General features: G+C 39.1%; 1 protein-coding gene across 1 annotated transcript in view; it reads left to right on the forward strand.

The window, feature by feature from the left end:
* Positions 1-27,167, forward strand: part of TMC1 (transmembrane channel like 1) — a 397,602-nt gene that overhangs the window by 253,539 nt on the left and 116,896 nt on the right. The window contains exons 4-5 of the mRNA XM_060102312.1: positions 9,641-9,691; positions 11,744-11,906. Coding sequence (XP_059958295.1) covers positions 11,891-11,906 — 16 coding nt within the window. The 5' untranslated portion in view covers positions 9,641-9,691; positions 11,744-11,890. The remainder of the gene's footprint in view (positions 1-9,640; positions 9,692-11,743; positions 11,907-27,167) is intronic.

Raw genomic sequence — 27,167 nt, forward strand, 5'->3', positions numbered from 1 at the left:
CTATATGTCATAGCTGGCCTGGGAGAACCATGGTTTGTGTCCATTGTCCCAGTGTCCTTTACAGCTTAACATTTTAGCACTCTCAAAAGTGTCCTGATTTGGATGATCAATCGCATGGTCACTGATGAATAGTACAAAAGTAACCGTGATGAGAAGGCCCCAGTACAGTCATCACTCATCTCTTGATTTGGGCTTAACTGTATTCAGGTCTAGTGAGAGGGTGACTGGCCTGAATGACAAGACACTTTCCAAATGTGGGAAAGTATATTTAACATTAATAAACTCATTCCAGTGCCTATCTCCTCTTATGTTTTGTAGATGAAGAATCAGACAACATTTAAGAAACTGAGACCACAAGCCTTTACCTCACCTCACCCTTCCTGTCAGAGTTGTTTTTAGTTGGGATTTGGTTTTGGATGAAAATTTAAATAAATTTCTTAGACATGCCCATCTTTTCATTTGGCAGACAAGATGGACTAGAATTGGGGTGGTCATAATCATGTTTGTGGATGTGGCACAAACCAGTGACACTTGAGTGGCAGTCTTTCCCATACCAGCTACTTGTGATTTATTTTGGGGTTGTAGGCACTACTTCCATTCTTGATTTTTTTTTTCCTTCAGGGGTTATCCAATCTGTCAACTTAAAAATAGCTATGTAGTCATATACATGTAGTCTGATTGCCACCCTCCAGTCTGATCTATGTGTTGCCTCTGTGGTTTGTCGATGCACCTCAGTAGGTCTTATAACTTGAAAATGTGCTTTACTATGTGTCTTACGTCTTTATGACAATGTCAAATGGATGTACCATGTCAAAAACAGTCTCCTTCATTCTCCTCTATTAGAGAAAGTTCAGTGATGCCTCCAGAATCTCCTGGATTTAGTTCTGGCTACACAATTCATGAGGCTTAGTGCAAATTGAAAATGTAGAGCCTCATGTTAAAAAATTATTAAGAATTTCAAGGTGGCAACAGCAGAACATTAAGTCAAGAATGGGGCCCTTCTATTCATGAGATCCCGTGCAACTGCATAGATAATGTACCATGCAGTTAGCCCTTTCATCTTTTAGTCTCCTTAATTTTCCTTCCAACTGACAATTATGGACCACTTATTTAAAATAAAAATAAACTAATTTTTAGATTCTAATATTCCTACTTTTAGATTTTGATGATTAAGACCCTCATCAGGTAGATAAAATAGCACACAAATTGTGGCTATATTTTTGTCGCCTTCAGATCAAACACTAAGCTGTAATTTCCTATTCATCAGCCCTAAGTTGCAGTTCCTTTCCTCCAGGTTCTTATGATCTATGTACTAACTATAGGATCCCAGCAGTCCCTGTCTCCCTGTATCTCTAACCATTCCACACATTGCCTGTTCTATTCCTATAGACAAATTTATTCATGGCTAGGTAATAGATCATGCTATTAAGGTGTTAGTTGAAATGGGTTTAAAGCAGGGGTTTAAACTCAGATGTCTCCAGGGGTTGGGCAGATAATATGAAATGTTCTTTTTCTGTTGTCAATTAATTTCATTTTTAAAAAGACTCAATATAGGCAGAAAAAAAGAACTTCAGCCCAAAGTTAACCTAAGAGTTGTCAGTTTCCAATTTTTCTTTTCAGTCAGATTTACTGGAATATAATTCATGTGTAACCAGTTCACTCTTTTAAGTGTGTAGTTCTATGAGTTTTGACGAACACCTACATTTGTGTTACAACCACCACAGGCAAGATATAGAATAGTTTCACCATCCCCCAAAATTCCCTTGTGCCTCTTTGTAGTCAATTCCTCCAGCTCCTGAGAACCACTGGTGTGTTTTTTTGTCTCTGTAGTTTTGCCCTTTCCAGAATGTCATATAAATAGAACCCTACAGTATGAACCCTTTGGAGACAGATGTCTTTCACTTAGCATAAACATTTGAGATTTATCCATGTTGTATTTGGGTTGTTTCTACCTAATTTTCAAAGGTATTTTTCCTACCTTCCTTCCCTCCCTTCTTCCCGTCTTCTGTTCTTCCTTTTCTCTTTCCTTCTTACTTTCCCTCTCTCCTTTTGGGTATCAACTGTACAAAAGTAAATTAATCTTGGTATTTGTTTCATAACACACTATTATTATTGGCCCATGCATAGCTTTTATTTTAATAGTTTTATTGAGGTAAAATTGATATACAATAAACTGGACATACTCAAGTATACAACCTGAAAACTTATATAGATAAAAACTATCACTATCACTGTCACTGTATTTTCTAGAAAATTTTGTAAATTAAATAATATAGCATGTACTTTTTTCTATCTAGCTTCTTTCACTCAGCATGATTATTTTGAGATTCATGTATGTTGTTGTATGTATAAATAGTTCATTCCTTAGTATTATCAGGTAGCATTCCATTGTATGGCTGTATCACAATTTGTCTATTAACTTGTTGATGGAGATTTGGATTGTTTTCAGTTTTGGTTACTATAAATATTCATGTAAAAATATCTATAGGGACATGTGTTTTCCTTTCTTTGGGTTAAATAAATATCTTAGAGTGAAATAGCTAGGACATATGGTAAATGTACGTTTAACTTTTCAAGAAGTTGTTAAACTGCTTTCTAAAGTATAGTATGTACCATTTTACATTCCTACCAGCAGTGTATGAGAGTTCTAGTTGGGATTAGCCAGTCTTTTTCATCTTTTCTCCAACACTTGGTATAGCCAGTCTTTTTAATATTAACCATTTAAATAAATCTGTAGTGGTATCTACTGTGGTTTTAATTGCATTTCTCTAATTACTAGTGATGTTGAGTATCTTTTCTTGTGCTTATTTGCCATCATTGTCTTCTTTGGTGAAATATCTGTTTAAATTTTTTGCACATATTTTATTGAATTGTTTGTTTTCTTATTAACTTTTGAGAGTTGTTATATATATTCTATTATATATTCTGATTTTGAGTCCTTTGGAGATGCATGATTTTCAAATATTTTCTCCTTGTCTGTGATTATGTTTTCATTGTCTTAAAGTATCTTTTGAAGAGCAGACATTCTGAAGTTTAATAAAGTCCAATTTATCAGTTTTTTCTTTTATGGATTGAACATTTGGTATTATATCTTTAAAAAATGTCTCTGCCTAACCCATAGTCTTCTGTGTTTTCTTCTAAAATTTTTACATTTTTAGATTTTACACTGGGTTTATGGTCCATTTTGAGTTAATTTTTGTACGTGGTGAGATGCAGATTGAAGTTCATTTTTTTAAGTTGAAGTACAGTTGATTTACAATGTTGTGTTAGTTTCTAGTTTATAGCAAAGTAATTCAGTTATACATATATATATACATATTCTTTTTCATATTCTTTTCCATTATGGTTTATGACAGGATATTGAATATAGTTTCCTATGCTATACAGTAAGACCTTGTTGTTTATGTATTTTATATATAGTAGTTTGTATCTGCTAATCCCAAACCCCTACTTTATCCCCTCCCCACCCTCTTTCCCCTTTGATAGCCGTAAGTTTGATTTCTGTGAGTCTATTTCTGTTTTGTAAATAAGTTCATTTGTGTCACAGTTTAGATTCCACATATAAGTGATATCATATGGTATTTGTCTTTCTCTTTCTGAGTTTTGAAGTTCATTTTTTTAATGTATGGACATCCAATTGTTTTGACATAATTTATTGAAAAGACTATTATTTCTCCACTAAATTGTCTTTGTACCTTTGTTAAAAATCCTTTGACCATGTATGTGTGGGTCTATTTCTGGTCTCTCTTTTCTGTTCCAGTGATCCATTTTGTCTCTCTGGATACCAGTATCACATTGTCTTGATTACTGTAGCTTTCTAGTAAGTCTTGAAGTTAGGTAGTGTGTGTCCTCCAGCTATTTTCTTCTTTTTCAAAGTTGTTTTTCCAGTTCTAAGTTATTTGCATTTACATATAAATTTTTGGTTTTAGCTTGTTGATTTATTCACTTTTATTGCTATATAACATTCTGTTTTGTAAATATTCCATAATTTTTATATTCCATAATTTATATAATTTTCAAAGTTTTGCTAAGAGTTTCCTATCAAAAACAGTGCTGATAAAATGCATAGTATTTGAATCCTCATGAATACGTACAAGAGTTTCTTCTGCATATTCTTAGTAGTAAATTTGCCAGGTCATAAGTTAAGCAAAAATTTATCTTCACAGGATTTAACTGGATTGTTTTCTAAAGTGGTTGAGCTAATTTATACTCTTATAAGACACATACAACAGATCCAATTTATCCTAATTGTCCAACATTTGGTATTGTCAGGCTTAATAATCTTGCCAAACGGGTGAAAATTGATAGCTGTTGGAGGAGGTCATGAAGAGGATATGATCGCTGGTTGACCATGAGCTGGACTTGGGCAATTGGAGGCTTCTCACTCCCTCCCCTGTCCTTGGAATGTATGTTCTGCCTACAATTCCCATAGCCGGAGCTGTTTTGAGGACATAGCCTTGAGAGGGTAAGGTGTTGAGACCATCTGGAGTGAATATGTGACTGAACCCAGTTAAGGCCTCTATATAAACTCCTAAGATTCTGGCAGGTGGGTGCAGAGATCTACTGGTCTTGTGATGCCCAAGACAAGTTCTCCTGTAAGTTCCCTTGCTTATTAAAATCGCCACCTACCAAGTAGGTGCAAAACCAACTGTTGTTGAACTGGGCAGAAGACTGAAGAAATGGATCTTGGAAAAGAGGCATCCATAGGGGAAACCCAGGGTTGGCCATCATCCTTCATGTCAAGAGGGGTTGCTCATATGTTAGATGCTTGTGGACCACCACATGAGTATGGTGATGCCCCGAAAATGCCCACTGGTTTAATGCACTTGTTTGAGGAACTGAACATAACACACTGCTGCAAAGAAGAGAAATGAACCGCTGCGCAGTGGGCTGGCCTCTAGGGTGCGCAGTACGACTTGACACTGATGACCAACCAGAGGCTGAAGCTTGAGTTAGAAAGTTGGAAGAACTGAGGTTAGAGAAGGATGTGCACTGTCCACTGCCCTGCTCGCTTCGGGGCTGGCCGACAAAGTGGGAGAGCAGGATGATTAAGTTGGAGACTTTAGCATGCTGTTTTGCAAGGCCAGGAGGGCTCAAGCTGCCATGGATTAAGGTCTGAGCACCTGTGACAAAGCCTGATTGGGACACTAAGTGGTGGACTCCCTGGGAAAGTGAGGAAAACAAAGGAGGATTTTATGGTGATTGACAGTGAAACTGATGATACACCCCGTGCCACTGGACCCGTAATTCAAAGGAAAGCAAAAACACAGCAACAACAACCCCAGCCAGTAAGGCAGCCCCCAATTCAGGAAACATACCTGATGAGAGAATATATGCTCACTGAGCTTATTGATATAATTATCAAGTTCCAACAAAAGGCCAGGAAAACATCCAGGAATGGTTAGTACGGTTACAGGATTGAGGGGCACGGGAGAGGGGGTAATGGCATTTTTCTGACTGGGCAGGAGGCAGAAACAAGAGCAATATCACCACACAGCCTTCTCTCCAGCTCAGGGGTGCTCAGGGGTGAGGGGCAAAGGGGAGGTCAAGGCACTCACTCCCTTATAGATTGGATTATTCTATCCTACAGGGAAGCTTGACCTGATAAGGGGGTCTCTCTGGACATATGAGGCCCTGGGTATATTTAGAGGAGGTACAACAAATTCTTAGGGAACGGGAAATGAGGTAGGCCATCTACGCCCCTGTCTTTGAAGGCCCTGATTGGGCTACATTCACCGCAGGAATGAAAGCCAAGATACCCCAGTATGCCTTCAGTACCTGGTATGGAGCGCTGACCACCATGCTGAGCCCAGTCACAAGAGGAGACGTTGTTGATGTTGGGCAGGCCACTGCTGATCTGGGGGACACTGACAAATCCCAGGTATAGGTACAGGCTGAGGGAAAGACCTAAGACAGAGAGGGAGCTCAAGAAGACAACAGGCTCACCCAGTTGGCTGTAAACGGTCTGGTACGAGTAACCCAGAAGCAAATGTGGTTTGACCTCATTGCTGCAAGGATCACACCTGAAAAAGTAGACGGGCAACCTAACACTGTGTTAGCTGGCCTGTGGAAAGCCTTGAAAGCTAAACAAGAGCTCAGACCTGCCCCACCTGCCCTACCAACCCTGATGTACCTACTGCTACAGCAGAGGCCTCAGGGATACAGTCCTATTCGGGGTGGGTAACTCCCACTCCCCGGGTGTAGGATATAAGCCAAGATGGCCTCCAAGTGAGGGCTGTTGGGGGCAATTGGAGGCCACTTGTTGAGCTCACTATTCACTGGTACCCCAGAAATAAACAAAAGGTGACAGCTCTGATTGATAGTTGAGCTGAATATACTCTAATACCTGTAAACTTCAGGAATTTTCTGGGCCTTTCAGCACCATCGATGGTTTCCAAGGGCAGTTGGTTATGGTCAGGAAGGTCCCTTTGACACTGCAAATTGGGTGTTCTCCCCCACAAGAATATGAGGATTTTCTCTCTCCAATACCAGAGAACATATCGGGCACTGACATCCTGCAAGGCCAAACTCTGCAAACCTCTATCGGTGAATTCTGCCTCCAGGTTAGAGTAATCAGACCAGTACTGCTGAGGGGAAATGCCAACTGGGAATCAGTAAGCCTACCCTTCCCCCTAATGAAGAGTGGTAATTGTCAAGGAAATAGGAGAAACTATCCAAGAACTGCACTGAGTGGGTATTCTACACCATGTCCATAGCACTTTCAATAGCCCATTATGGTCGGTAAAAAAAGGCAGATAGCTCATGGCAGATGATGGCGGATTACTGAGAATTGATCAAAGTTATGCCCCCATTCATGCAGCTGTGCCCCAAAGTGGCACCATCTTACATAATTTGGCCACAGTCCTAGGAGTGGACCATGCTGTTCTGGACTTAGCAAATGCTTTTTTTCAGAATACCTTGGCTGCTAAGTCACAAGTTCAGTTTGCTTTCACATGGAAGGCACGATAATGGACTTTTCAAATTCTTCCCTGAGGCGACCTCTACAGCCCCACAAAATGTCATGGGATGGTGCCTGGACACCTGTCCCTGTTATTCTTCCCTGCATCTGTAAAATGGGCCCATTGCTTTGATGATATAATGTTGACATATGAAGCCTTGCCTCTGCTGACTTCACACTCTGCAGATTTTGCTGGAACACCTGTGAGCAAGTGTATAGGAGGCGAATACACAGAAAACTGAAGGTGCAGTCACCAATGTAAAGTTTCCGGGAGTCATATGATCAAGTAAGATGTGAATTGTCCCAGAGCTATTATGGACAAGGTGCAAGCCTAGCTGATCTCTAAGAACATGAAAAAGGTGCAAGCTTTTATAGGAATTTTGGGGGTTTGGAGGACTTTTATTCTCTATCTGGCACAGTGTTTCCATTCCTTATACTGCCTGGTAAAGAAAGGACATGTGTGAGACTGGAGACCAGAACAACGAGCCACCTTTGAGAGGGCAAACATACTAAGGAGATTAAAGCTCTAGGCGTCTCCCAAGCAGGGCTACCATTTGAGTTAGATGTGTCTGTGACTCCAGAAGGTATGGGTTGGGAACTGTAGCAGAGACAACAGAAGGAGAGAGTAGCCCTAGGATTTTGGTCCCAACTCTGGAAGGGGGCAGAAACCTGGTATAGCCCATAGAACAGTGGCTCCTAGCAGTGTACACAGCACTCTTCCAGTAGAGCCTCTCATGAAAGAACAGTGTATCATGGTAAGAACTTCTGTTCCTATCAAGGTTGGATTGAGAATATGTTCCACCAACCTACCTCTGCCATAGCTCAAACTCCCACTTTGACTAAGAGCCATGCCTATTTGCAGAAGAGGACTAACCTGTCCTCCAGCCCACTGTCTCTAGAAATGCAGGTACAACTAGGCCCTATAGAACATGTAGGTTTTCCAAATGCCTCTCTCCCTAGTCCTGTGGCAGCCCCTGTAGGCTGTAGAGAGGGAATAGTGGAAATTGCTGCCGATGCCCAGTAAACAGAGGGGTCTAGTAGAGGCAACCCACCCACATGGACTGCACTTGCTATTCAGCCCAACACTGACACCATCTGGATGGAAACAGGAACAAACCACAGCAGCCAATGGGCTGAACTCAGAACATTTTAGCTGGTGATCACTCATGAGCCCTGGCCATTTCCCTTTGCACTGAAAGTTGGACTGTGGGCAGTTGCCCTCCTCTACCTTCTTGGGGTTGACATGGCTGGTGTCACCACTGCAGGGAGGGAGGAAAGCACTAAAGCAGTACATAAAGGAAGAACAAACTAGAATTAGTACTCTTAATTCATCTGACATTAGCGATATTGATCCGAAAACCTGGCCTGTGGCACACACTATCAATGGGTATTCTTTTTATGTCAATCAAACTACACAGCCCATCAAATTGCTGACCAGAAGGGTCCTATGAATACCATCATCAGAGCCATGGGTGGCTACACTTAGATTTGGGATGTACGCACCTCGGCTTTTGGACCTTTGAGCACCCATGCACCCCTACATTGGGACCAGAAAAAGCATTTTAAACAGAACCTGCCTTACTGTACCAGGGATATAAGATAGATATCACCAGAACTGCACAGTCATTCTATTACATCAAAAGATAGTGACTGGTTTGGTACAGTATGGTCACACCATACAGGTATTTACTGGGGAGACCCAAATGAAACCCAGTGGTTCTGTGGCATGAATCTTTGGCCATGGCTTCCATCTAGGTGGTTCGGCCACTGTACCCTGGGTTTTCCCTGGGCACAGGAGAAAATCTATCCCACGGCAACAAAAGTTGCCCACCTCCTTCTCCTCAAGGCCAGAAGGGTGTATTCTGTTTTCCATTGGTACAATCATCTGGCTGCCATCTTTGTTCCTTTCATTGGCCTGGAGGATGGTATAGCTCACATAAAAGCCCTTATTAAATTCACCCAGCAAGCCTTATGATAGCCGACAGAACCTGTCCTTGCTGAACACTAAACTGTCTCTAACGAGGAAAGCTGTCCTCTGAAGTAGGGTGGTCTTGGACAATACTACTGCCTCCCAAGGAGGCACCTGTGCCATTACCCATTACACACCCGTGGTGTGTGTTCACACCACGCAGCATTTTTACTAAAGCACACGGGGATACAAGTGAACACCCTGAGTAATCCAACCCCCACCTAGGGAGCTTAATAAATCAGTGGTTTGGATCATGGGGCTTTTAATGGAAAAAATTGTTTCTTACTTTGTGAATTGTTACCTTAATTTGTGTTTTCTCTTGCACGTGCCCATATTGTTGCTGTGGTATTTGCCTCTAATGTAGCCAGATAGCCGCAAATGAGCCATGCTAATGAAATTTCTTGTTGACCACTCAGGGCACATTGTGGAAAAAGGGTTGCATGTAAAATTGTAAGAGCCAGCAGGAGGGGTGGAGAGCTGGAGGAGGTCGTCGAGAGGATGTGACTGTTGTTGACCCTCAAGCTGGACCCGGGCAATTGGAGGCTCCTTATCCCCTCCCCTGTCCTTGGAAGGTGCATTCTGCCTGCCTTCCCTGCACCAGAGCCGTCTCAAAGACACAGTCCTGCAAGAGCAATGTGTTTTTGAGACCATCTGGACTGAATACAAAACCTAACCCAGTTAAAGCCTCTATATAATCCCTTAACGTTCTGCAGGGCAGTGCCGAGATCTACTCGTCTTGCGACCACCAGAGACAAACCTCAAATGTGAGTTCCCTTGTTTATTAAAGCCACCAGCTATGAACCTGGAGTGGCCTGCCTCTTTCTTTGGTCTCCCCTTGCCCTCCATGCATGGAGCCAGTTTCAGATTTCACCCGGGGAACTTCTGAGGTTTAAACCAGCATGCCCCTACCGCTTGTGGCCTTGATTTGCATTTCTCTAGATGACATTGGAACTTTCTTCATATGTCTATTGGCTATGTGTTCCCTCTTCTGTGAAATTACTGCTGATGTTTTGTTCATTTTTATTAGGTTTTATATCTTCCTATGTGTAATATTTGTTCAAATCTTTTGCCATTTATTTCCCTTTTGGGGGTGCTGATTTTCTTCTTGTTGATAAGTAGAAGTTCTTTGTTTTTTATACTCTTATGGAGTGTTGTGTGAGTTGTAAGTATTTTCTACTTTAATTTCTTTGAAACATCTTTTGATGAATAGAAATTTTAAATTTTAACATGCATGAATTAATCTATGTTTCTTTGTTGATTTCTGTGTTTAATCTTTTGTTTAGTATTGTTTTTATAATTTTCTGGATACAAGGCTTGAAGAACATCTTTTGTTAATTTATTTATAAGTTTATTATGGTTTTTGTTAGAATAGAATTTAGAGTTATTTTATATATTTTTTAAGTTAATATAAATTAAATTACATACTGTTCTCACTCTAGATTATAGGTCCAACAATTTGCAACAAAACTTCTCAATTTCCTTACGAATTCCCAAGTTAAAGAACCACTTTAACTTTCATTGTAAATCTTTAAATGTAAGTACTTGTATCAGCTATATCCTATCTTACTATTGAGATCTAATGTCCAGAATAGGAAAAAACTAAGTGAGCATTACTTTACAGAGCTTTGTTTTAAACCATAATTCCAGGTGTGTTACACAATACTTTAGCTAAAATCTATGTAGTAGGCTTTATATTCTAGAAGGGTCAGATCTGTGCACAAATCCATCTGTGAAGCCAAAAGCTGCCTTGGTGTAATGTGCCACCAGGATCCATTTCAAAACAGTGTTTCCTCTTGCCAAGGTCAGCGGCTATCACCGAAGTAACCAGAGAATGCCCGTGTTCTCCCTCTCAAAAGACAGCCTCTTTTGCAACATTAGATTTAAGCACTTTTGCAACATTAGATTTCAGCACTTTTTGTCCCTTTCTTTTCAATGATGGAAATCTTTTTTGTTTACCATTGTAAAGCAAGGATTACTACCTTCCTTTGAGAAGTGTTAATAGAAAAAAAAATTTTTTTAAACTTCCCAGAAAATAAGTTTCCTCTTATAGCAAGTTTTTTTTTTTTTTTTTTTTTAATTATTTATTTTTGCTGCGTTGGCTCTTCGTTTCTGTGCGAGGGCTTTCTCCAGTTGTGGCAAGTGGGGGCCACTCTTCATCGCGGTGCGAGGGCCTCTCACTATCGCGACCTCTCCCGTTGCGGAGCACAGGGTCCAGACGCGCAGGCTCAGTAGCTGTGGCTCACGGGCCTAGCCGCTCCACAGCATGTGGGATCCTCCCAGACCAGGGCTCGAACCCGTGTCCCCTGCATTAGCAGGCAGATTCTCTGCCACTGCGCCACCAGGGAAGCCCCTATAGCAAGTTTTATTTTCAGAGAATTTGAGAAAATGAACACAATATCTCCAAGTTTCCCCACATTGAGATTGACAGCTAAACTGAATGCACTGTGGCTTTGCTGCTTAAACCTGAACTCCACACGTAGGAGTATCTCCTTTATTTACTCATTTAATTTACAAAGTCTGCTTAGTGGTCAGTATTTCTCACTTTTCTAAAAGTGCTTTCCCTTACACTGCCCTCTGTGCACGTATTTAGGATAAAACCCTAGAATGGAAGGTATTTAAAATGAGGCAGGCAAGCACATACAGAATGGGATGAAGCCAGATTTGCTTTGAATACCACTTGCACGATCAGCTTAGTTTTATTTCAGACATGAACCCCACATACAACCCCTTTGACCTGAGTACTCCATCCCTAAATGGCAAACTAAACATTCATGAAAATTTAATGGTGAGGAAATTAGTACCTTCTTATGTTTCAGACTGTGAAATGGCACCAGGGAGCACTTTCAGCAACAGGCAGAACTGTGTGCATGTGCCGGACCAGACCTGAAACATTTGTCCCTTCAACCTGTCATCCTTCTTCAAGTTAACCGGCAGCCGAGACGTTCTGACAGGACACCACCAGGATGCCGCCCAAGAAAGGTATTTCAAAATAAAGACCTGGTTGTAGAATACTCCACCTTTCTTAGAGATTGGGCACTTTGAAAAGTTTGTTTCACAATTTTTGTTTCCTCTTTGGGGCATTCCCCTTTCTATTTTTTCTGTGGGGAGAGTCCCTTTGTTTCTTGAGAAATTGGGAAGGGTTCAATATTTCTTCAACTTCTTTTCTTTAATGGATGTATGATTTCACCAACTAGTAAGTGCTTGAACTTAACCTTTCTTTCATTTAAGAAGGTAATGGGGGAAAGCAAAATACACTGATATTCCAGTGCAGCAACTCCTACTTGGGGTTTAGTCCATAGCAGTGACCTCTTGTCAGATTGGTGTGTGGGCCAGGTTTGTGAGGGAGACCTGTCCTGCTTCAATTTGTGAATTAGATACAGTTCTGAATTAAGTAAAGCTGAAGAGTAGAGGAAAGAGGATTAAGGCAGAGAAAGCTAAGAAGAGAGACATAAAACCCTATGGGGGGGTATTTATGTGAAGGGAAACAATGTGATGAAACAGTCTTGGTACCTGCGACTTGTCACAGAGGTGCATTTTCAGTACTATGGAGATAGTGGGTGGCATGTTCAGTTGTCACTTTGTGATGCTAATGCAGCTTAACGTTTGGATCTGTTGTCATCCTCATTTCAGTCCCCAAAAGACAAACTGGTAAAAATTTTAAATATGGAAAACCTGGAAATGCATATTTGCTTTTCAGCCTAGAACTTCTAATCCAAATGGCCTTGGTCTCTGTCGTTCCTTTAGCTGACTTATTTAATCTTAGAACGGAAAGTGGAGACAGAGATCTCATGTAGAGATAATCTATTAAAGTCATCCAGGCCTGTATCTTGAGAATCTGAGCAGTATCCTATTTAATATGCTCAGTTATCTTATGGACTTCAAACATCTGGGCAGTCTTAGGAATATTATTATCAAAACAGGTCATTGCTTTTAGAAAAAAAAAACAAAAACAAACCCAACCACTTCTTTTGAGGCTCAACACACTTTTCCAAAGAGGCTATTAGAAATAGCTCATAGTTGTATATTAGCTTTTAATAGGTGGGGTTGGTTTTCCATTAATAAGTATAGGGTTCAAATTTTATATAAGATTTTCAACTTCAGCACCTTTAGGGTGTTCCAATCTGGGGTCCTCAAACTTCTCAGGCTATTTTGGTAGTGAAGGTATTGGCAGGCTCTCTTTAGAACTCCAACAGTTTTTACAAAAACTTGCAATAAGGCCGCTCAGGCTATCTTAACCACTTGTAAAAATGATGCTAATCCTGAATTGTAATTTAAAACGTAACATGTTGAGATCTTTCCCCACCCTCTCTATTTCATCATTGTTTGAAACAGATTAACTAGAAAAGCCCTCAGAAATTTTCTTTCAGTGCATCAATAGATTCTGTGATTTATAGACAGAAACTGCCTATTGGTAAAATAGTGGTCCTAAATGGCTTAGATGAGTTAATGTTTGTGAAAGCCATTTGTAAACTCTGATATAACATACAAAATAAAGGTGGCAGTCATCTCCTTGTTTCTATACTATTGTTTGGCCATATGATTTTTTTTCAACAATGCAAAAATAGAACTCAGTCCTGCTCATACAGATTCTTCAAAATTCTAGATTTGTGGTGCTCAAATAAATGATCTTTTATCATATTTAAAGATGGATAGGTAGCATTTTCTACAAGAGATAAATAATATACAGCTGTGTTGGGATATTAATTCCCATAGAAATTTGTTTTATTCATTCATTCATTTATTCATTTGGTCACTTATTGGTGCATTCAACAAACAATTCATTTGGTTCTTTTTATGTGCTCTGGGAAGAACGTGATGTGACAGAGTTCTTCTCAAAGAATTTGTAGATTAATGTGTTTGGGGCAGTACTGAATAATTATCAAAACAAAACCAGAGCCAGAAACATTGCTTTGCAAGTTCTTTAAGGACTTTAAAAATTAGGAACATTGAGGTATTTGTTTCCAGCTTGGCCTGTGCTTTCAGGATTTCTCTGAAGTCGACAGCACCTCCTGAGTCTGAAGTGCCCATTAGTGATGACTAAGGACAGTATTCCTATGACTGATAGAATGTTGGCACTGTTTTATTTACATTTTGTTCATTCCACTTTTAAAAACAGTGTTATTGATGTATAATTTGTGCACAATAAACTGTACACGTTTAAAATATACACTTTGGCAAGTTTTGACAAATGTATACATGCCATAATGACCACCACAATCAAGGTTTTTACTTCCCCCAAATGTTCCATATGCCCCTTTGGCATAAATCCATACATTCTACTCCCACCTCTCATATAGTCTACCCCTAGACCTAAGCAACGCCTAATCTGCTTTTTGTCACTGTAGATTAGCTTGTGTTTTCTAGAATTTCATGTAAGTGGAAACATGCAGTATGTACTCTTTTGTGTCTGGCTTCTTATATTTAGTGTAATACTTTCTAGATTCATTCACATTTCAGTAGTGTTCCTTTTATTGCTGGGTGGTATTCCATTGTATGGTGTACCACAGTTTGTTTATCCACTCACCTGTTGACGAACATTTGAGTTGTTTCTAATTTGGGGCTATTATAAATAAAATTGCTATGAACATTTGAGTATGTGTCTTTGTGTGAATGTATGAGTTGGAATTGCTGGGTTGTATGGCAAGTGTTTGATTAACTTCATAAGAATCTGCCAAATTACCTTCCAAAGTGACTGTATAATTTTGTGCTTTCACCAGCAATACATGACAGTGCTAGTGATCTACATCCTCACCAAAAGTTGATATTGCAAGTGAATCTTTTTAATTTTAGCCTTTGGGGAAAGTGTGTAGTAGTACCTTATTGTGGTTTTAATTTGCATTTCCCTAATGGCTAATGATGTTTAATGTGTTTTATGCTATTTTATTTCTTTTTAACCCATGTATCTTTGTTCTTTATTCTTTTAACTTCTTTTGGAGTGTTTTTTTATTTCATTGTTTCTCCTCTTTTATTGGTATATTAGCTCTTTTTTGTTGTTATTCTATTTTAGTGGGTTTACAGTATACAGCTTTAACTTATGACATTCTACCTTCAAATAATGGTATTCCACTTTGCATATATATATATATATTTTTTTTTTTTTCGGTATGCGGGCCTCTCACTGTTGTGGCCTCTCCCGTTGCGGAGCACAGGCTCTGGACGTGCAGGCTCAGCGGCCATGGCTCACGGGCCTAGCCGCTCCACGGCATGTGGGATCTTCCCAGACTGGGGCATGAACCTGTGTCCCCTGCATCGGCAGGTGGACTCTCAACCACTGCGTCACCAGGGAAGCCCCCACTTTACATACATTTTAATAGCATTACTACAGTATAATTTTATTCCCCTCTCCTATACTTCATGTTATTGTTTTTGTACATTTTATTTCCACATATATTATGAACTCCACAATCTATCTTTATTATTTTTGCTTTAAACACTCAGTTATCTTTAAAAGAAATTTTGAAAAATAAGAAAAAGTTTTTCATATTTATCAATATATTTACCATTTCCAGTGATTTTTCTTCCGTATTTCAGATCCAAATCTCTATCTGGTATCATTTTCCTTTTGCATGAATAACTTCCTTTAATATTTTTTGTAAAACAGGCCTATTGGCAATGAATTCTCTCAACTTTTGTTTGAAAGAGTCTTTACCTTCGTCTTTTCATTTTTTAATCTTATTTTCCTTCTATGTTTCATTTTGAATAAAACTGATGTCTTCAAGTTTGGTGTTCTTTTCTTCATCAACATCTAGTCCACTGTTTATCCCATCCCATGTATTTCACGTTTCAGATACTGTATTATTCATCTATAGAGTTTGTTTTGTATTTTTTAAATATTTTTTATTTTTTTCATTATGCTCTTAAACATGTGGAGTGTATTTATAATAGCTGTTTTTACTATTGTTGTCTGCTAATTCTATCATGCTGGTCTTTACTGGATCTGTTTCCGTCAGTTGATTTGATTGTTCTTCTGGATGGGAGGCATTATTTTCCCAGCTTCTTTGCTTACCTGGTGATTTTTTAATTCACTGTTGGAAATGTTAAATTTTACGTTTTTGGGTCCTGGATTTTTCTGTATTCCTTTAAATGTTGTTGGATTATTTTCTGGGATGCAATTAACTTTAAATAAGCTGGATGCTTTTGAGACGTGGTTTTAAGCTTTGTTAGGGTGTTTTCAGAGCAGAGCTAATTTGGTCTGGGCAATAACTTTCTGAGGACTCTAACCAATTCTTCTTGAATTACAAGGTCTCTCCTCTCTGACTGCTGGAAAATCCGAACTTTTCCTGACTCTTGTGAACTTCAGAAACTATTCTGCCCATCCTTTCTAGTGTCCCTTCCCTGGCCTTGGTAGTTACCACACATGTATGCACACATCAGTACTCAGCCAACGTTAGAAAAGATTTGTCTGCAGATCTAGAGCTCGCCATCTCCCCCCGCCTCTGTGTGTGTTTGTGTGTGTGTGTGTGTGAAATCAGAACTGTGTCTCCTTAACTCAGTGAGACCACAAGCCTCTGTTTGGGTTCCCCCTCCCTGTGTTGCATCCTAGAAACTCTCCTCAGACAAAATGATCAGGCAATGTCAGGGTGCATCTCATTTGCTTTCCTTCTTTGAGGAATCACTGTTTTGAGCTTTCTGTTGAGCAGTGTCTGAAAAGAGATGTTTCATATATTCTGTCTGGATGTCTAGCTGCTTAAGGTAATAGGGTTAGTGCATTCCTAATTACTTCATTGTGGCTGGAAGCAAAAATTCCAATACTGCATTTATAGTATGCTTTGGCTTGAGTATTAGAGGATTTCCTTCAGTTACCATAACTTTTAAATGATATAAGGTAAATACCTTCAAAACATATTTTTCTACTTTGGGGTAGTACTCACAGGTATGTTTTTTTACTAAAGATACAGATTTTTAGTATTTGAGTTCCATATGCCAATATTCAGAAATACTAAGTATATTCACATAGTGTATTTTAATGGGGATAAAAAGATAAAATTCCACTCTTGTCTGATATCTTCATAGGTCTTGGAAAGGCTTGAAGAAGGGGCATGAAGTCCCTAAATCATTATTTAGTGAGACAGTAAAAAGGATCCAAACCAAAACTGTCCTAGACAAAAAAAATACCCCTTTGTAGAAGCTGAATCTCTAAGGCTTTTCCTCTTGGACACATGCTACAACAATTGCTTCAATTTGGAAATTTATCCCTAACACTAATTTAAATATCATATTAGTATATGAGAATTCTTTCTCCTCTTCTTGTTGTGGTATTGGAAAAAGTCAGTTCCCATCAATGTAGAGATTCATATTTACCAGTACTATTATTAAATTATCCTCTATTCTCTTGTGTTTGAACAAGCTGTCTTCTTTAATTTTAATTCATTTAACACAGTATAACAAAAAGTATAATAGATATTCCTTGACTTGAAGAAGCTCAAAACCTATTTGAGGAGATGAGACAAAGACATAGAAAATATTAAAAAGCAGTGTAAGACCATTACGAGAAAGATGTTTAGGTGCAGGATATGAAGTACCAGTTGAATTGTGGAGGCAATATATACTATGCACTTTTTCTCATTTCCAATTATTTAATCTTCTTCTATGGCTCTCTAGTGAACATTCTTCAGTTTATCCAGATCAACCCTTAGCTGTGGAGCCGAAACATTCCGTAGATACAAGTCTGATCAGTTCTGGGTATGTCTGGATGAGTAGTTTAAAGTTCTGACTGCTATGGTTCTGTTTATGCAGAACTGTACTTGCGCTTATCACCACACCATATCATTAACTCTTGGCAGTGTGGGGAGTGGAACAAATGTTGGAATCATGCAGACCTGCGTTTGAATCCTTGCTTCACTTCTTACAGGATTTAGAACTTGAGTGGGTGTGTTAGTTAAGGGCAATTTAGTTAAAGACAACATATTCCAGCTTAGCTAGCCTAAGCTAACATATAGTGGGGGGTTGGTGGGGGGGATTCCCAGAGCCCAAAGGAAGAATGAAGTTGAGTCTCAGGCTCAGCTAGAACCAGAGACTGAAGCCCTATAGCAAACCCAGGAAATTCTCTTTGTCTTTTACCTCTGCAAATCTGCTTCATTCTTTCCGGTTGCATACGGTTTCCTCTCCTTTGTAGTAGATGTGACAGGTGAGACTGAGGCTAAGAGTACCTAAAGCTTCCATTTTCTCAGCCATGTGGGTGAATAAATGTGTGTATGTTTATGTCAGGATACAATTCACAGAAAATGTTAGGGAGGTAGTAGGAAAGTCCCCATAAAAGCAGAGTAACTGGGATAATAAAATGATTGTTGTTTACTATAACTAATCATTTCATCTCTTTTAGTCCAGCTTACTTATATATAGGAGGTCTTCCATAAATATTAACTTTCTTGTCCCTTGCTTCCTTTCTAGCCAGTTTTCACTCTCTATCCTAGACAATTTTCTGCTAATAGTATATAATATGTAGTACCCACAAAGAGGAACATGTTGTATGGCTGATTCACTTTGCTGTGTGGCAGAAATTAACACAACATTGTAAAGCAATTATACCCCCAAAACAAACAAACACAGAATTATTGAAAACAGCTTACATTTCCATCATTTATCAAGGCAAGAATTCATATAGTCTTCCTTGGCCAAATAGATACAGTGGAAAGTAACAGTGGTTGAGTGATTTTGATGAGTCTTCATCCAAGAAGGTTGCTTGTTAGAATGAGGATTGTACAGATACAGAGGCTACCTGTGGAGTAAAATATTGGGGTCATACCTATGGGAGTATTGCAAAAGGCCCTCAGGAGAATGCATTAACCAAGTCTTAGACTGGACTGTGTATTTTAATACCTTGATACCGGAAAATGAGTATGGCTTATCAAAGTGAGGTGATTCTTATAACTGTAAATTACCAGAAAGCTACAGGATCTACCTGAAAGCCAGGGCTGGAAAGTGAAATCTGATGGAACCTGATTAAAGGTAGCATTTATTTACTTTTTAATTAAATAATCTGTGCTTACTGAAGTGAGCTATAGTTATAGTTAGTAGGTCACACAGTAGATTTTGATATAAATATCCAGTTCTTTTTCTTAAGGGAACCAGTTAGAAGCTTCAATCAAGACAGCTAAGGAATTTCTTTCGTGCTGGTATGGCTCATCTACCCTTCTGTGCTCCATTCTGCTCCCGGTCTACTCTTGCCTGGGATCTCTAATTGTGAAATCTTAATTATCTATGACAGAGAGTTCACAGTCTTTGCTTTTTAACTCTGAGAATGACTTCATGATGCTATATGTCTTTTTCTACACCTGAGGACTAATGGTTTATCTGTCCTATTCCTCATGTCTGTCCTTTCTTCTTGAAGGGGAGGGATTATCTACACATTGTGTAAATTGAAGAGGCCTTCCTACCCTCTTGATGCTGATGCTGTCTTCTTTCTGCTTAATGTCTAAACTGAAAATGGGTCCCTCATTTATGCACCACCGTGACATTTCCTGGGGAATGAATAATTAAACAGTCTTCCCAGCAAGAGTAGTTCGTTTTGTTTTGTTTTTTTTCATTCCACGGCTAATATTGTGTGAAAGTTAAACTTGCAACTAGCCCAAGCCTTAAAATATGGTGATTTTGTGAAATGGAATTCTCTAACTTCAAATATACTTCCTTTTCATTGAACTTACTGAACTACATTCAAGTTAATAACTTAGTTCTTAAATATCTGGTTTTTGAGAGGCAGTGACTAATACAATAGCATCTCCTCCCCCAATACTATCTGCCTTTAAAAAAATATTTTTGATTCAAAGAAAAAAGAAATTTTCCTGCCTTTCTATTTCTGTTCCAACTCCCCAGATACACAAACAGGTTTTCATAGTTCCAGAGTTTCTCTGACTCCACATAAAAGATTTCAGTATAGATACATACTGGTAATGCTAACCTCCCACAGAACACTTAGAAAATAATAGCAGGAGATACTTGCAAGTTCCAGTCAAAATATGAAGTGGCCAAAGATTTGTGCCCTCCTGTGGCTTCCCCATATTATAATAATACCATTGTGATCTAGGATCCAGTACTCTAAACTCTGTCCTCCACTTTTCTTTTTAGCTTGCCTTCATTTGATTTTCATTCGGGTATCTGGATGGAAAATATCAATACATTACTTTTACACAAGAATGTAAATTATTGGTAGGTAAAGGAGTGCTTTTTAGTTTTCTGCCATGGCTCATATTTTTTCAGACCTTGCCTAATTCCTAGAGTATCACTCCATTCTGTCTCATCCTTCATCAGAAAGCTTATATGCTTTCGCATTGTTTCCATGTGACGTTTAGATTTCCCAAACCAGTATGTCAGGGTCTCCTGCTATTTGAACTTCCTCTTACTTTAAGTTCATATTTAATGCATTTGACCCACTCTCCATTCCCTGCATGCCCAGCACATTTTCCAACTTCTATATGTTATTTTACTGAAGTAATCACCTTAGCCCCTCTCAATCTTTTCCTATCATCACCCTGCCCATCTTCAAGGCTTAGGTGATTCCCACCTCCTCTGTGATGCTTTCCTGGACTTTTTCAGTAAAACATAATTTCTTCCTCTTCATACTTCCTGTGGCATTAAGTATGCATCATTAACATATCACTCTTCTTCAAGTGCTTTGGAGTGAAGATGGTATTTATGTACCTAATATGGGTAGTTACCACTTTTTCCGGACCAAATATTGACACACTAGCCAGATCATTTTTTTCCAATTTGTGCACTTCATATATATACATATATATATGTGCATATTTTACAAACTTATAAAATTAATTTTATTTTCTTAGGTTGAAAAAGTTCAAGGACGAGGTGAGTCAATTGGCTTGCTGCTAAACTCACTGCCGGTTAATGTTTGCTGGCCAGCCATTATTGCCCTAAAGAAAATCTACATGGGGAACCAGATTATAATGCAAATGTTTCTTGGAGAGCCCATGCTCAGCGCCAGGATAGGTTGAAAGACTTGAGGGATATTTCAGCCAGGTCTGATGGAACATTCCAGTTTTGCTGGCAGGACAAAAAAAACAAAGAACAGAAACATTAGAATGGCTTGTCTTCTCCAGAATATGGATCTCTTTCCACTTGATAATGCTTAATAAGCACTAACGTCACTTCCTTTTTGGCTTCCCACTTTCTGTGCCTCTTTTTCTAACCAATTCCTCTCTTCCGACCGCTTTTGTTTTTCAAGTACATCGATAACATTATTTTGGCTACTTATTATGCCCTGGGAGCCATTCTGTCTCTTTAGAAAGCTTTTGCATGTGTCAGATCTCATCTTTTATGTTTTGATGTTTAATAACACTCAAAGGTTTTGTTTTCTTTTGTTCTAATAATATGAAAGTGTGCTCATTTAATAGGCTATATATTTAAAAATGTGTTACTTTTTTAAAATAAAGAAATATAGAAAATTCTGCAACAATATATCATGGCTAGCAAAATATTTGTAATCAGGACTCTTTCAGAAATTTCAGAATGTATCATATCACTGATTACACTGGAAGATATGGGAAAGCAGGGGCATGGCTGACTTTTAATACCATGTATCTTCTACTGCCACAAGAATAGTAAGACTTCGTAAATATTTATTGAGTGATCGGTTGACTGTACTATGAATAGGTACATGGATAGTGAATAGAGTGATCTTAGGCTTTATAAGACACCTCCTGAGACCCACTTTCAGGGAGGTGTAAGAAGACATGAGTGTAGTCTAGGACCCCACTCCTTGTTCTTAGCTCCTGCTTGCAGGGGGTGTTAGAAAAGGAGGTTGGCCTCTGATACTATTTTCCTTGGTAGGTTATATGACATCAAAGACAGAACTTAAGGAAGTAGGTCTGTTTTTAGACTTGGTGACTTATTTAGATAGGTTGTTATAGAAGGTGGTGCAAAGATATTCACACACAGAATATCAAATCCAGGGCGCTTTAATGCTGCATTCAGTGACCTGGGAGGGGTTGGGTGGAAGCAACTGCGAACTGAAATAAACCACTGCAAGCTCCTCTTTGGAATCCACGAGTTTGGCAGCTGGTGACTCAGGCTGTGGGTCAGGGGACCTGAATGTTACCTTTGGCACCATGATGCCACCTTAGTTTATAGACTTTGAGATTAATCTAATAGACTTTCCATCATTTGGTTCACCTAAAAAAATCTGTTCAGCTTTTTGCTCCCCTCTAAACTTCTCCTTGTCTATGTGTAGATGTAGGTGAGGGTGCTAGATGTTTGTGAGCTATCAGCATGGACCACTAGGAGGGAAAATTATCCCACTCATGAGAAAGAGGCATTTGCTTTCTCTGTGAAGAGGAATGGAATGGTCTGTATAATGGTGTGCAGAAGTGGGAACACAGCCTGCAGTTCCCTGCCGTGGTTCCTCTCCATCCCCCTGCAGTTAACATTCCCCTTGCATGGAGGAGGCTGGGGTTATATGAGGAGCAGAGCTGCCGGAACGCACAAATGCCGTAGTGAGAAGACAGGAAATGAAAATATCAAAAAATTCAAGAGGAAAAATTTATAGTAGCTACTTTAAAAAGTGCTTTGATATTGAGAGGCACGAGAGATAGAGTTAAGGAAAACACAGGATCTTTTCTAAGAAGTTAGGGAAGAGCCCTACAGAAGCAGTCCTGATCTATTTGGGCAGAGCTCTTCTCTGTTCCCTCCATGGCCAGTGTCTCCTCCTTCCTGAGACTTGGCTCATGATCTTTCTTCCTCTTGGAAGGGTATAGGAAAGGCCCCAAGCAAGACTCAGGGGGAAATGTGGTAAGTCTGAGACTGGAAGGAAGTTACTGTATTATATCCCTATCGTTCATTGGTGGATTGGTTCATTCACTCATTTATTCACTCACTCATTCATGCTACAAATATTTACTGAGTGCTACAATTTGCCAGGCACCAAGGAGAAAGAGTTGAAGAAGACCAACAAAGGTCAGTCCTGCCTTCCTGGAGCTTACTGCTTGTGGAGAAAATGAACAGTGGCTCAATTAGCAAATAGCTAGATAACATAATGTCAGGTGCTACAGTGCTATGAAGAAAACTAAAGCAGGGTAGGAGAACTAGTGATACCTGGCAGTTTTTGATTTCTCCATCTTTCTAGTTGCAACCTCAGTGAGGTGGCATGGCAAAGAAAATTTCCCAGGTTGACTTTCAAGTTAGGGCACTTTTCTACCCTATGTTCTTCCTCCAGCCTCTAAGGTCTAATCCCTTGGGTTCTGCAGTGTAAGTCAGCTTCCTTCCTCTTAGCTGCCGCACATTCACTATAAAAATGCACATGCACTACACTCCTTTGCGTGGATACACCAGACTTCTCTGTTTTCTCATTTTCGAAATGTTGTAGAGATCGCTCATCTGCTGATACTCCTTCTTTCCCTTTGTGTTGTGGGTTAGTACCTTTTAAAATTTCTTCACTACCATGTGTAGTTAGATCTTGGGAGTAAAGGCAAACATATATACAACCCAGTATATGTAAGTGGACTTATCCACTTAATCTGTTTAAAAATTGGGACAATAATACAACCACCACTGGGTTTCTCTGTGGACTCTGGACATTTTTAATCCCTGTAATTTTTCAATTGCTTAGCGGTAACATAGTCAGGTATGTTGAGTTGAAACAGACTGCTGGATATTTCTCCAGGAAAAATGGGTTTATTGAGGATGAGCAGAGAATTGCAATTAGGGGTCTGCAACCATGGTGAGCCATGTACAAGCCCCTGCATGGAAGGGAAGGAGAATGCTTTTTTAGAAAGGAGCGGGGGGAGGGATAAACTGGGAGATTGGGATTGAGATATGTACACTACTGTATATATAATAGATAACTAATAAGGATCTACTGTATAGCACAGGGAACTCTACGCAATACTCTGTAATGACCTATATGGGAAAAGAATCTAAAAAAGAGTGGATATATGTATATGTATAACTGATTCACTTTGCTGTGCACCTGAAACTAACACAACATTATAAATCGACTATACTCCAATAAAAATTATTAAAAACAAAATAGGAAAGGAAATTGAAAGGGCTTTAGTAAGCCAGGAGTCCATGGCTTTTCACTGGCTGAGTCTGTGCTAGGAAAGGAATCTGTCTTCTTCCTGTTGTGCTCTGTCTTGGTCACAGGGTGTGAGAGCTCCCCCTTCTGGTCTCCCAACTCTATTTAATTGAGGTTTCTATTTATTCATTTTTTACAGGTAACAGCACCTATTGTTATAAATTCCATCCCCCATCCTCTGTTTACCTCACCGGGGCTGTAAGTTCCTCTCTACCAATTCTAATTCTTTTTTAGAGATTCAGTTTAACTCTCAGAATTGTTCACAGGGAGCCTTCACCAATTTGTCGATTACGTGTAGAATTTTCTACCCAGTAACAGTTCCTACAGGGGTTTCTGCTTGTAGGGTTTTGCACTGGTAAGTTGCAGTTCTCTGTATTTGCCTGTCTCTGTCTCTAATTTGGGGGGGAACAACAGTTTGCCCTGTGACCTCGATTCTCTGACAGATCTTAGAAGAGTTGTTGATTTTCAGTTTGTTCAGCTTTTTCTTGTTAGGATGGGAGTGATTTCCAATCTCTTTACATCTGGAGACTCAGTGTGAGTCTACCTCTTTGATGCACCTTGCTCTGACCATTTCAGTTCCCTGGGATGTTTCCTCTTTCTTAGCTCTTATTTTTGACATTAAGTATCAGGGTACTTACTTACATTCTACCTTACACCAACTATTTTATTTGTGCATAGCCTGTCTTCTAGCTAGACTGCACTTCCTGAAATGAAAGAAAAATATCTTATTTACTTTATGGTTCCCCAGATTTCATTAGATTAATATAGAGTTGAGTGTCTTCTGTATACCAGACACTGCTCATACATTTTACTTATTTAATTATCACAACACTACTATGAAATTATTTGTTTTTACAGTTTGTTGAAATGAAAGCTGATGTGGCCTGTGGTCATGCTTTTTGAAGTGGCAGAGCTAGGTTTTGAACTCAGGTCTGCCTGATTCTAAGAATGAGACAGTTCCTTCAGCTAAGCTACAAAGCCCTTCCTAGTACTTTGTCTCCATAGACAGTTGTTGTATTCTTGTTCATTGAGTGAATTAATGGATGAATTATCTGGACATTTCACTACTGTTCTCTTCTCTGTAAAGTGAGGATGATGGCAGGTACCTGACCTAAGAATGAAATAGTCAGCTGAGGTCTCTTAATTTGGTAACCAAGAGAAAGTAGAGTTAATTAACTGAAACTCTCTCCCATCACTTCTCCTTAAACTTCCAGAATGTCTGAGACATTTTTTTGAGCTCCATTGCAAGGTGGAACATTTTAGCCACTACTGAAGAAAGCACTAAACATTTTATGAGTTGGCTTTTTCTTCCTAACGTTGTTGGCTAAGTTCTGCCTGCTTTATTCCTGTTTTTTCATGATGTTTTATAATCTAGGCCTTCTTTACAGGGACATAGGGGTATGTTTTATAACTGCAAGGGTCAAGCAAGTAAGAGTTTGCATGAAATCCTAGGAGACATAGTGAAGCAGTAACCTCTTACTTTCTGTAGCGTTTTTTTTTTTTTTCAAAAATTTCCCCCATTTTTTTTGTCTCCCTAAATCTCAGTCTTAAAATTAAAAAAATAAAAAACAAAACACAACTTTGCTTTTTAAAGTATCTTTAAAAGTAAATATGGGGCTTCCCTGGTGGCGCAGTGGTTGAGAGTCCACCTGCCGATGCAGGGGACACGGGTTCGTGCCCCGGTCCGGGAAGATCCCACATGCCACGGAGCAGCTGGGCCTGTGAGCCATGGCTGCTGAGCCTGTGCGTCCAGAGCCTGTGCTCTGCAGCGGGAGAGGCCACAACAGTGAGAGGCCTGCATACTGCAAAAAAAAAAAAAAAAAGTTGAAAAAAAAAGTAAATATGGTAAGTATTTATTTACCTTAATAATTTGGAAATACAGAAAATGTCTAAAGAAGAAGAAACTGACTTCTCACAATCTCATCATCCAGTTTTGGCTGCTAACATTTTGGCATATTTCATCTCAGCCTCCACCCCCTTTTTGCATAAGGCATTTATTTCAGATCACTAATATTCTGTAATATACTGAACTTTTATAATCTTTTTACATGATATGTCATAAACATTTCTGAATATCATTAAAATACATATAAATATTATTTCTATTTAACAGATGCATAGTTAATTTATGTGACCATTCAAAATTGGTAATTCCATGTGGAATCAACTTGAGGTGATTGAATATGAAACAAAAAAGAAAAACATGGGAGGCAGCCAAGGCTCTTGACTCATGTTTTTTTGTTTTTGCTTTTATGTTTCTTTGTTTTTTTCCCCCCCATGTGACTGGAGGAAAAGAAATCAACTTACAGAATTCTAGAACATTTAGCATGAATAGATTTCTCATTTGGTCCAAATGGAAACAAAAAATGGACAAAATATATGAAACAACAGTTTTCAAGACATTTCAACTCAGACAACAAAGGATAGAGACCTCTAAGAGATGGAAAACAAATGAGGTGAACTCATGATTGCCCCAGTTGACTGTCTAGAGAGAGTCTCATGGCCACAGTGCAGGTAGGTGGGGTTATAAACAGAGACTAAGGAGCTCTCTGAGTTGAGGAGATACAGCTTAGAGCCCAGGGAAACTAAGGCAGCTAAAATTCACAGGGAAGACTCCCAGAGAAGAGAAAGCTGGACAGAAAGAAAGAGTTCTGGAGATCTGCACTGTTCCTACTGACTCTTCAACTGAATAATGATCCATGCATGCAAGTGGTTGGGGAAAGAACCCCCAAAAGGATTAGAGGGAGCAATCACTAGAGCCTGCACAGGTCTGGGAATAGTTCCCCTTTCCACCAGCAAGAACATAAAACCTCAGAATTCATGCGATACCAGGTAGAGTACTCAGAAGCGTTTTTCCTCAGCAATAGGGAAAAATTAGCCCTAGACCATATGTTGTTCTAGTCCCACCTAACAGCTTAAAAGTGAGACTCTAAAGGATAAAACTGTTTTGAAGTAACTTAAATGCATACCAGAAAAAAACTGAAGAATATTTATAGGAATATAAAAATATTTAACACCCCAATAAGGAAAAATTTATAATATCTATTATGTAATCAAATATTATCATGAATACAAAGAAGCATAAAAATACACATAATTATAAGAAAAATAAACATAATTGCCCCATAAATGACACAGATGATATAATTAGTAGACAAACAGTTATTATAACTGTTACACACATTCAAGAGGCTAATGGGAAAATTAAGTAGCGG

This window comes from Mesoplodon densirostris, chromosome 6 (assembly GCF_025265405.1).
Source record: "Mesoplodon densirostris isolate mMesDen1 chromosome 6, mMesDen1 primary haplotype, whole genome shotgun sequence".
In the NCBI taxonomy this organism is placed as follows: Eukaryota; Metazoa; Chordata; class Mammalia; order Artiodactyla; family Ziphiidae; genus Mesoplodon; species Mesoplodon densirostris.